At 31.9% G+C, this 12555-nt stretch overlaps 1 protein-coding gene across 2 annotated transcripts in view; it reads right to left on the bottom strand.

Annotated features, from left to right (window-relative positions):
• Nucleotides 1–12555, bottom strand: part of Dync2h1 (dynein cytoplasmic 2 heavy chain 1) — a 334173-nt gene that overhangs the window by 206648 nt on the left and 114970 nt on the right. For both annotated transcript variants that reach the window (XM_026392460.2, XM_026392459.2), the window contains exons 58-61: nucleotides 12134–12257; nucleotides 11197–11318; nucleotides 8401–8487; nucleotides 4169–4295 (exon numbers count right to left, since the gene is read on the bottom strand). In XM_026392460.2, the coding sequence (XP_026248245.2) occupies nucleotides 4169–4295; nucleotides 8401–8487; nucleotides 11197–11318; nucleotides 12134–12257 (460 nt within the window). The remainder of the gene's footprint in view (nucleotides 1–4168; nucleotides 4296–8400; nucleotides 8488–11196; nucleotides 11319–12133; nucleotides 12258–12555) is intronic.

Genomic DNA, 12555 nt, shown 5'->3' with positions numbered 1-12555 from the left:
GATCAATGGGTTTTAGAAGACATCAAGGAGGAAATTAAAAACTTCCTAGAGTTAAATGAAAACACAGACACAACATATCGGAATCTATGGGACACATTGAAAGCAGTTCTAAGAGGAAAATTCATTGCTTGGAGTTCATTCCTCAAAAAAAGAAAAAACCAACAAATAAATGATCTCATACTTCATCTCAAAATCCTAGAAAAAGAAGAGCAAAACAACAGCAAAAGAAGTAGAAGGCAAGAAATAATTAAAATCAGAGCTGAAATTAATGAAATTGAAACAAAAGAAACAATTGAAAAAATTGACAAAACTAAAAGTTGGTTCTTTGAAAAAATAAATAAAATTCACAGACCCTTAGCCATGCTAACAAAGAGAAAAAGAGAGAGAACCCAAATTACTAGCATACTGGATGAAAAAGGCAATATCACAACAGACACTTCAGAAATACAGAAGATAATCAGAAATTATTTTGAATCCTTATACTCCAATAAAATAGAAGATAGTGAAGGCATCGATAAATTTCTTAAGTCATATAATCTGCCCAGATTGAGGAAGGAGGATATAGACAATCTAAACAGACCAATAACAATAGAGGAAATAGAAGAAACCATCAAAAGATTACCAACTAAGAAAAGCCCAGGACCCGATGGGTATACAGCAGAGTTTTACAAAACCTTTAAAGAGGAACTAACACCAATACTTTTCAAGCTATTTCAGGAAATAGAAAAAGATGGAGAACTTCCAAATTCATTCTACGAGGCCAACATCACCCTGATTCCGAAACCAGACAAAGACACTTCAAAGAAAGAAAACTACAGACCAATATCTCTAATGAACCTTGACGCAAAAATCCTCAATAAAATTCTGGCGAATCGGATTCAAATACATATCAAAAAAATTATACACCATGATCAAGTAGGATTCATCCCTGGGATGCAAGGCTGGTTCAATATACGGAAATCAATAAATGTTATTCACCACATCAATAGACTTAAAAATAAGAACCATATGATCATCTCGATAGATGCAGAAAAAGCATTCAACAAAGTACAGCATCCCTTTATGTTCAAAACTCTAGAAAACTTAGGGATAACTGGATCATACCTCAACATTGTAAAAGCAATCTATGATAAGCCACAGGCCAGCATCATTCTGAATGGAGAAAAATTGAAGGCATTCCCTCTAAGATCTGGTACAAGACAGGGATGCCCTCTCTCACCACTTCTGTTCAACATAGTCCTCGAAACACTGGCCAGAGCAATTAGGCAGACAAAAGAAATTAAAGGCATAAAAATAGGAAAAGAAGAACTTAAATTATCACTATTTGCAGATGATATGATCCTATACCTAGCAGACCCAAAGGGGTCTACAAAGAAGCTATTAGAGCTAATAAATGAATTCAGCAAAGTGGCAGGATATAAGATCAACACGCATAAATCAAAGGCATTCCTGTATATCAGGGACAAATCCTCTGAAACGGAAATGAGGACAACTACTCCATTCACAATATCCCCCCAAAAAATAAAATACTTGGGAATCAACCTAACAAAAGAGGTGAAAGATTTATACAATGAAAATTACAGAACCCTAAAGAAAGATATAGAAGAAGACCTTAGAAGATGGAAAAATATACCCTGCTCATGGATAGGCAGAACTAACATCATCAAAATGGCAATATTACCAAAAGTTCTCTATAAGTTCAATGCAATGCCAATCAAAATCCCAACAGCATATCTTGTAGAAATTGATAAAAGAATCATGAAATTCATATGGAAAAATAAAAGACCCAGAATAGCAAAAACAATGCTAAGCAGGAAGTGTGAATCAGGCGGTATAGTGATACCAGACTTCAAACTATACTACAGAGCAATAGTAACAAAAACAGCATGGTACTGGTACCAAAACAGGCGGGTGGACCAATGGTACAGAATAGAGGACACAGTAACCAATCCACAAAACTACAACTATCTTATATTTGATAAAGGGGCTAAAAGTATGCAATGGAGGAACGATAGTATCTTCAACAAATGGTGCTGGGAAAACTGGAAATCCATTTGCATCAAAATGAATCTGAATCCCTATCTCTCGCCATGCACAAAATTTAAGTCAAAATGGATCAAAGAGCTTGATATTAAATCAGAGACACGGCATCTGATAGAAGAAAAAGTTGGTTATGATCTACATGCTGTGGGATCGGGCTCCAAATTCCACAATAGGACACCCATAGCGCAAGAGTTAACAACTAGAATCAACAAATGGGACTTACTCAAACTAAAAAGTTTTTTCTCAGCAAAAGAAACAATAAGAGAGATAAACAGGGAGCCTACATCCTGGGAACAAATCTTTACTCCACACACTTCAGATAGAGCCCTAATAACCAGAATATACAAAGAACTCAAAAAATTAGACAATAAGATAACAAATAACCCGATCAATAAATGGGCCAAGGACCTGAACAGACACTTCTCAGAGGAGGACACTACAATCAATCAATAAATACATGAAAAAATGCTCACCATCGCTAGCAGTCAGAGAAATGCAAATCAAAACCACCCTAAGATACCATCTCACTCCAGTAAGATTGGCAGCCATTAGGAAGTCAAACAACAATAAGTGCTGGAGAGGATGAGGGGAAAACGGCACTCTTGTTCATTGCTGGTGGGACTGAAAACTGGTGCAGCCAATTTGGAAAGCAGTATGGAGATTTCTTGGAAAGCTGGGAATGGAACCACCATTTGACCCAGCTATTCCCCTTCTCGGTCTATTCCCTAAAGACCTAATAAGAGCATGCTACAGGGACACTGCTGCATCTATGTTCTTAGCAGCTCAATTCACGATAGCAAGACTGTGGAATCAGCCTAGATGCCCTTCAATAGATGAATGGATAAAAAAATGTGGCATTTATACACTATGGAGTATTACTCTGCATTAAAAAATGACAAAATCATAGAATTTGGAGGGAAATGGATGGCATTAGAGCAGATTATGCTAAGTGAAGCTAGTCAATCTTTAAAAAACAAATACCAAATGACTCCTTTGATATAAGGGGAGTAAACAAGGACAGGGTAGGGACGAAGAGCTTGAGAAGAAGATTTACATTAAACAGGGATGAGAGGGGGGAGGGAAAGGGAGTGAGAAGGGGAATCGCATGGAAATGGAAGGCGATCCTCAGGGTTATACAAAATGACATATAAGAGGAAAGGAGGGGTAAGACAAGATAATACAAATGGAAGAAATGATTCACAGTAGAAGGTGTAGAGAGAGAAAAGGGGAGGGGAGGGGAGGGGAGGGGGGATAGTAGAGAATAAGACAGACAGCAGAATACATCAGACACTAGAAAGGCAATATGTCAATCAATGGAAGGGTAACTGATATGATTCAGCAATCTGTATACGGGGTAAAAGTGGGAGTTCATAACCCACTTGAATCAAACCGTGTAATATGATGTATTAAGAACTATGTAATATTTTGAAAGACCAATAATAAATTAAAAAAAAAAAGATCCAGGATCACATTTTAACTTATACAACAGTACTTTTCTGAGAAAAACGAAATAGTTTTACTTAAATTTGCAATCTGTTTTAAGAGATGTAATATTTTCTTATGAGAGTTTCCCTCTAGGAATTATTTTTCTATTTCAAGACATATTTTGAACTTGTCATTGTCCTGTTTTTGTTAGTGTTCATATATTCCTCCTCCCATGACCAAATTGTGTGATTCCATACCTGTAACCCATTTCTTAACTCTTTAATTTCTGTTTTGCCTTTTCTTCTACTTTCTCTTCTCAGTCCTATAGACTGTTAACAAACTTCTGCCTTTCTGACTCAGGTTGTAGCTCAGATGATTATTCTTCATACTCAAAATCTAATACCATTTCGATTTAATTTTTTCCAAAAGTTAAAATATATTAAAACTCAGACATCTAATTCTAAATATGAAACTTGTCTTTTAAAAAAAAAATGGGATTTGTTTGCTTTCCTAAAAATCCATTCTCATAAAGATATTTTGCAATAAGATTAATTCACTTAGTAACCATGTCTATGTAGATCATTTGTCCAAAGCCAGATGCAAGTTAATGGATATTTGTCTTTCACTTTTTTAACAAATACATAACATCATAAATTTCCTGAGACTTTAGATTCTTTATGACCCTTCTCTGAAAACAAACCTGGGCATTCCATCTCTTGTGTTCTCTATCAAGCTGATTAATTAAGACTTCTGCAGCTTTGATTGTTTCCTGTGCTTTGCTAACTTCAGCTTCAAGTTTGGCAGCTTCGGAAGTCCTGCTCTGAAATCTAAGAAAACATTTAATTAAAAACAAAAAGAATTTAAGAGATACTTAATGAAATTATCCATGGATAATTAAGTACACATTTATGCCAGAATTTAATGATAATATGGCCATAATTGTATAAAATTATCATTAATAAAACATATATACCAACACATATATTTAAAATCTATCATTCTCTACTTCAAAAAGCTGGACAGGTACTCCATACCCTTCTGTATTTATGTACATGTTTCTTAATATGGCATTCAAGACCCTGTACAAAGACTGATCCAATCTATCTTTCTAGGTTTATTACTTGCTATTTCAGTTCCCCCAAAGTATACAGCAATATCTGAAAAAAATCAACATTATCAGAAAATGCTCTATTCTTTATCTCATGTGTTCCTCTCAGGATGTTTCATTTGTATAGAATATCTTCCAACCACTCCCTTTATCCCCTCAGTCAAATACTCTTTAACATCTATCTATCAAAAATAAAAGTACAATTTCAAAAATCACCTCAAATATCTAATACATTATATATAATCTCACCCTCAGTGCCCATTTGCCAAAGTTTATAACTCTCTTTTTAAATTGTTTTCCTTGAAAATGGTTGTACAAATATGTGCCTATAATATGCCCAGGATTGTATCAAACATTTTTTTTTTTGAGAGAGAGAGAGAGAGAGAGAGAGAGAGAGAGAGAGAGAATTTTTTAATATTTATTTTTTAGTTTTCAGTGGACACAACATCTTTATTTTATTTTTATGTAGTGCTGAGGATCAAACCCAGTGCCCCACGTATGCCAGGCGAGCATGCTACCACTTGAGCCACATCCCCAGCCCTGTATCAAACATTTTTTAATAACATTTCATTGTTACAACAACAGTTCAAAATTTTTCATGTTACAGATATAGAAATTTAGACCATAAGAGATTATTGCACAAAGATTCACCAATCATCAGTAGAGGATCTAAAATTTATATGCAAATGTGCCGGATATTAAGTTCCATTAATTTTATGGTACATTCCACTGCCTTTCTATCTTCTATGTTCTTCACCTAGACATAAGACTCTAGAACTGAGAGTTCAATAAGTTACCACTAGCTACATGTGGCCAGTTAATTAAAGATAAATAAAATAAAAAATTGAAATCCTCAGTCATATTAAACACATCGCAAATACTCTGTAGCCACATACAGCTATTTGCCACCATACTAGACAGAGTATATTACAGAATACTTCCATCATCTCATAAAGTTCCATTGGATGTTGCTGCTTTTCAGAAGTTGGAAACAGAAACCATATCTTTATTCACTGCATGTTATTATATATCTTATTCTTTGTTAGCATATAATAAAATAGGTGTCACAGCCTAGAGTAACAGCATGGTGATAAGTAACATTATGGTGATTAGCATTGTAACCCATTCTTGATTAATGATTATATAATAGAAAATGCCATTCTGCTTCACTTAAAATTCTCAACATTATTTTAAAGAATAAAGAGATAAATATAAAGTGTCTAGTATAATACCTGAACCAGCAAGTGACTAATAAATGGATTTGAAACATTGCTACAACATACCAATTAATAAATATTAGAGAATTAGCTGGATAGTAAGTATTGACTATGAGCATATGACATTGAAAATGGAGTGTTGATTTTCTTTATATTTATCTAAAAATACCTGGAAGAAAATAATGTGATTTCTAAATTTCTAAATAAACATTGTTCAGGAAAATTGAAAACACTGGGTTTATAGATGTAAGGTTTGATTTTTCACTTGCTTTTTTCTAAATAAAAAATATATACACATAAACATATATATGTATATATATTTAACTTATAGAGAAAAAGGACACATGATACACACACACACACACACACACACAGAGAGAGAAAATGGCTTCAGTTTTTATGTGATAAATTTCTTTCCTGGTACAGTAATTCTTCTTCCATAAATTAAAAAAAAAGGAAACATATCACTTCAAAAAATTCTGTAGCATATATATAAGTAGCTGTGTCATAAAATGTTCCAATGTTTATAATAATTCTCATACTCAATAGCAATCAGAGGGACTGAGAGATACACAAAAGCTTTTAAAATTAATCCAATTCCCAAATTATCCTTAAACATAAGTATAATATTTGCATGAAGAAATCTTTTTTCAATGTAAAACAGAAAAAATTTAAAAGGATAAAATTTTTTAACATGGCAATGTACTTATAGAAAATGTGGTAATAGTATCATCAGATATTAAGAACTAAAATTTTAAAGTCAAAATAAAATGAAAATTGAATGTCGAATATAAACACTCCCAGCCTTAATTCATGACATTAAATTTTTCTTGTTCAACTTTTCACTAGTAATTGGAAATATATGTAGCAGTAGCTACTTAAACAGAGACAAAGATATTTATTCTCATCAAAGAATTTCTTCAAAAAGAAGTACCTTCTTTACAAAATAGAAGACACAGAAGCGAACCCCAACATCTACAGTTATCTGATCCTTCACAAAAGTGCCAAAAACATATAGGAGAAAAGACATCCTTTACAACAAATGATGCTTAAAAAAAATGGTTATCCACATGTAGAATGAGACTAGACTCTTATCTCTCACCCTGCACAAAAATCAACTCAAAATGAATCAAAGATGTAGAAATTAGACCTGAAACTATACAACTCCTAGAAGAAAACACAGGCTCAACACTCCAGCATATAGGCATGTGCAATTACTTTCTCAAAAGTACCCCTAAAGCTCAGAAACAATGGCAAGAGTTAATAAATGGAACAGCATCAACTTAAAAAGCTTCTGCACAGCAAAGGAAACAATTAGAAATGTAAAGAAAGAACACACAGAATGGGAGAAAATCTTTTGTTAGCAACTCTTCTGACATAGGATTAATACCAAGAATACGTAAAGAACTCAAAAAATTTAAAACCAAAAAAAAAATCAAATAACCCAATTAATAAATGGGCAAACAAATTAAAAAGACATTTCACAAAAGAAGAAAAATGGTCAACAAATATATGAACAACTATTCAACATCATGAGCAATTAGGGAAATGCAAATCAAAACTGCACTGAAATTTCATCTCACACGGGTCAGAATGGCAGTCATCAAGAATACAAATAATAATAAATGCTAAGAAGGATGTGCAGAGAAATGAACACTTTTACACTATGGGATTGTCAATTATCACAACCACTAATGGAAATCAAGTATGGAGGCTCCTCAAAAGACTAGGAATGGAACCACCACATGACCCATCTACTCCACTTCTTGGTGTTTATACTAAAGAATTAAAGTTATCTTACTACAATGACACATGTTTATAGAAGCACAATTCACAATAGCCAAACAATAAAAACAGCCTAAGTGTCCATTAACAGATGAATGTATAAAGAAAATGTGGTATATATACACAATGGTGACTTATTTAGCTATAAATAAGTGCCTGTAATTCCAGTGGCTCAGGAGGCTGACAAAGGAGAATTGCAAGTTCAAAGCTAGCCTCAGAAAAAGTGAGGCGCTAAGTAATTCAGTGGAGACTCTGTATCTAAATAAAATACAAAATAGGGCTGGGGATGTGGTTGAGTGCCCCTAAGTTCAATCCCCTGTACCCCCACACAAAAAAAATGAAATTGCATCATTTGCAGGAAAATGAATGAAACTTGAGACTATCATGTTAAGCAAAATAAGTCAAGGGTCATATGTTTTCTCTCATATGTGGAAGCTAGAGAGGAAAAAGGGAAAAGAAAGGTACAGGTGAATCTCATGAAAATTAAAGGGAGATCAGTAGAAGAAAGAAACCAAGGGGAAGGAGGTAGAGAAGGAGAGGGGAAGTGTTGGGGAGTGATACTGGCCAAACTGTCTTGTTATATTCTGTGTATGTATAAATATGTAACAACAAATTCCATCATTATATACAACTGTAATATACCAATTTTAAAAATGTAGGAAAAAAGTACCTTCTGTATTATTCTACACCTTTACCATCGTTAGAGTGATACATTACAAAAAGAAGTAAAAATAGTGGTTGCAATTAAAATTATCAAAATTTTAAAAGTCATTTGAGCTTTATATTTCAAGTATACAAAATACATTTCAAAATTTAACTTACTTCTCTTTAAGTTCTGAGACCTTTTGACCAACAGAGTTAAGAAGCTCTTCTAATTTCCTTTTTCTGTCTTCAGTTTTCTTCAAATTCCTAAAATATAACTCAGTATTATAAAAGTCACTCTATTTTAGATATCAGTTTTAAAGCAGCAACAATACTTTGAAATGTAATCTTGTAGTTAAAACACAATAAAAACTATCAATAAGTACATAATATAACACTTTTGCTTCAAATTAAATTTGAGAAACAATGTTAAAATTAAAATTTGATCCTTTGATTCAACCATACTTTTAGGAATCTATATCAAAAAAACACTTGTGCAAATAGACTTCTGATTAGAAGGGTAGACTACACATATTCATTTATACTCTCTTCTTTCTGAAGCTCTATTAAAATAAAAGCAAAATGATAAAAAAATTTATAAATGACAAAGATAAAAAGAATAAAAGGGAGAAGTAAGACAATGGAGAAACTTCCAAAAAATTCTGAAAAGTAATACTTGACACACCAGAACACAAAAACTAAATGCAGCAGGAAAAGTTTCTAAAAAAAAAGTGGAATTCCAAAATTCTCAAAAAATATAGACAACAGGTGTCCCTGAATCTAACACTAAAAATAAATACAGAAGTTTGGTTGATAGTACAAAGAATTTGGCCTCAAATTTTCTAACCCATTAAAAATAGACTTTTTCTCTAAAACCATCCCAGAATACAGCAACACCAGTACCAGTTATACCCCAAATAACTCATTCTACCCCTACCTATACCCTATGTAGATTCTTTGGAGACAAAAAAGGAATAACAACCTCCTTCTAAAAACTACCCAGGGCAGGGGAGGTACCTTGGGAAAAAATTTTAAAAGTTCATGGAAAAAGAATCTCTTTTTTCCAAATATAAATCATCTTAAAAATAGAACTTCAGCAGTAAACTGGATAAATAAGCTACCTTGAAACCAACCTAATTTGAGGACTTGTTTGCAATGTCATATTTTTCTTAATTTCTTAAAGCTATCTTTAAGCTACCTAAAGTGGTAATTTCACTAATTTAAAGCCAAAAGCACCCCAATAGACACAGAAGTACAAAAATAATACCAATGGAATAATGCAATAAACTTTCCAAGAACCAATAAATGAATTTCTAAATTTAAAGTGGACAGTAACTATCCACCACCAAGAATTGTAAAATTCCACAATATTAGAAACTAAGATCCTAAAAACTTTCGAAGAGAAAAAAATATAGGGTAACATACAAAACGCTGGGGACCAAAATGGTATTAAGACTTTTCAAGAAAAAGGTTGAACTCTAGAAGAGAGCAGAGCAAGGGTTCCCAATATTTACTGTGCAAACAAATCACCTAGAGGAAGTATTAAAAACAGATCACAAGGTCTCACTCCTCACTCACACATGAGATCTGATTCAGAAAGTCTGAATGGAGCCTAGTATTCTAAAATGATCTCAAAATAGTTTACATCCTGTATGCTTTTTCTTAGGAAGATATTGTGGAACATATACTAGAAAAATGAGGGACAAACCTAAGATGAATTCATAATAAAAGGATTCAATACAGAAAAAAGATAAAGGTATTCCCCCAAATAATGATAAATAGCAGTTTCCAGATAACAACTGTAAGCAGCAGCCCTAGGGAGAAACTAATCTAGATTGGAACAGGATAAAAGGCTCTAGGAGGAATAATGGTAAGAGAAAGTAAATAGAACTCTAGACTATCAAAGTGTTTTAGGGTTCTGACAAAGAGAGTAGATAAATTTGTGATACATAAACAGGAAAAAAAGATAATCAATTAAAAAAAATGAGAATGGATAATTATGATTGTAATGCATTTGACTATTGTCATATATGTGAGAAACTTTTTAAAAGTTTAAATAAATAAAGAAGGAAGGAAGGAAGGAAGGACCAGTATATAAGAAAGAAAGAAAGAAAGAAAGAAAGAAAGAAAGAAAGAAAGAAAGAAAGAAAAGTATATAAGAAAAAAAGAAAGACCAGTATATAAGAAAGAAAGAAAGAAAGACCAGTATATAAGAAAGAAAGAAAGAAAGAAAGAAAGAAAGAAAGAAAGAAAGAAAGAAAGAAAGACAGACCAGTATATGCACAAGAAAGGAAATAAACTCATAAAACATGTCTCAGGTACAAAAATATTTCTGTAGTCAAAATAATAAAAAATGCTTTTGATTCAACATAAAAATTCATATAATTATATTGATAAAATCAACAAGTTAAAATTAAGAGCTAAAATTTTTGTTCAGAGTACAAAGTTAATAGGTCATGTGAAACACTGAACAATCAAGAACATAACAAACCTCTCAGTTTGCATTTAGGACAAAGGAGTAAAAAATAATACTAACTAGCCAACTGGACCTTTAAGATCAAATAATAAATCACTAAATCTTCCTCCTAAATGCTCAGAAATTTTTTTGACAAACATATTCTAAATATTTCCTAGAACTTAGATGATGAAAACCAACATAAAAGCCCTCAATTCCAAAACTTCTTTTTTACATTTAATATTATTACTTTATAAAACTTGACTCTTTCTAAAGGAATAACATTCTTCTAACAAAATAATGACAGAGAGAAACTGAGTTTGTTCTGTTATCTGTATCTTTCTAATTGCATTATTTTTTGATCCATTTAACTTACAATTTATAATTAATTAACTCATTTTAACCTTTAATATCAGGTGCCTTTTTAAAATGGAGAAAAAAATGAATACAAATGATATAACAAATTCATAAAATTGGTAACAACAAATGGTAGAATATATATTATATTATATTTCACTTACGATACTAATCCTGCCTGTTCAGTTTCCAAAGGCTGAATTCGTTCCAAGACATGAGAATACTGTACATTGGCTTTAACCCAGGCAGCCAAAGGCGCAGCTGCAGTACTGGCACGTTTAGCATTCTAAAAAAGTTTACTAGAAGTTACTGAATATCCTGACACAATTTCAAACAAATGCAAAGTTCGCTTTAACACATTTTTATCTAGTCATTTATTTAAAAATTAACCTAGATAATGAAATGTTTGACTTATAGCTAAAATAAAAATATAGTGAACTGCTATTCTGATTAAGAGGAATATACATGAACTAAACTTTTAGGTTAAAAATAAATCTTGAACCACACAGAATCTTTAGCATAAAGATGATTTAGCAACATAATTACTCCATTGGTCCCAATTATAAAAAATATGACAACCACAATATTAAAGCATTATTTTCCTTCTATACAGATGATATACTTTTATTAGATAAGAACAATTTTGAAATCATTATTATTGATGTCAAAGATTATGTATATAACAATTTGAATAAGAATCTTAAAAACACCAAAATCGTGGAATTTAAACTGTGCACTGAAATTTGATACAACTATCCTAATACAGTTATCTGTTATTATTTGATAAGTACATAGGAGGAAAAAGCATAATAGAAAAGTTGAAAGTAAAAAATTATTAAATGTTCTTGTGGAAATTTAACATTGAGAGCAGATACTAAGAGTCAAACACCACTTAATCTTTTCTCCTGCAACCTGGATTCTAGCTTACCAATTCTTCTAGTGAATGCTTCTCAACTATAACACCTATAGTTTGGTGATTTTTTGTTTGTATGTTTTTTAGTTTTAGTTTTCACGTATCTAACAACTGGTAATGACATCTTTAAAAGTCTAATATCACACAAAATAGAAAACAGAATTTATGGTATAACTGTTAAAAATTACCTTTGGATCAAAAGAGCCTTTGTTTTTAAAAAGAAGTTCTTCAACACTCTCTCTTATTTCCTTTGGAATATTTCGTGCATCAAAGGTTGCTATGTCTTCTCTTACACCTCTTTTGGCAAGAAAACTAAAATGAAAATAATAATTCAAATGAGGCTAAGTGAAAACTGAAATTTCAGAAAAACATCAGTATGACAAAATGATATATGTAATACTTTTAATCCATTGATTAACAAAAACAGAATATTAAAAAATTTAAGATTCTAATAGCTATCTGTTATTTTTTATAGACAGCAAAAACAAACTCTAGAAAAATGAAAAACTGTTTAATATCCTGTGAGTAAACTAAAGCAACAAGGGAAATGTCAGAATCACAATCCTATTTTTTAATTAATTTTATTTTTTAAATACATGATAGTAGAATG

This window comes from Urocitellus parryii, chromosome 4 (genome assembly GCF_045843805.1).
Source record: "Urocitellus parryii isolate mUroPar1 chromosome 4, mUroPar1.hap1, whole genome shotgun sequence".
NCBI lineage: Eukaryota > Metazoa > Chordata > Mammalia > Rodentia > Sciuridae > Urocitellus > Urocitellus parryii.
Note: the sequence above shows the minus strand (reverse complement) of the source record. Positions and strands in the feature narration are given on the sequence as shown.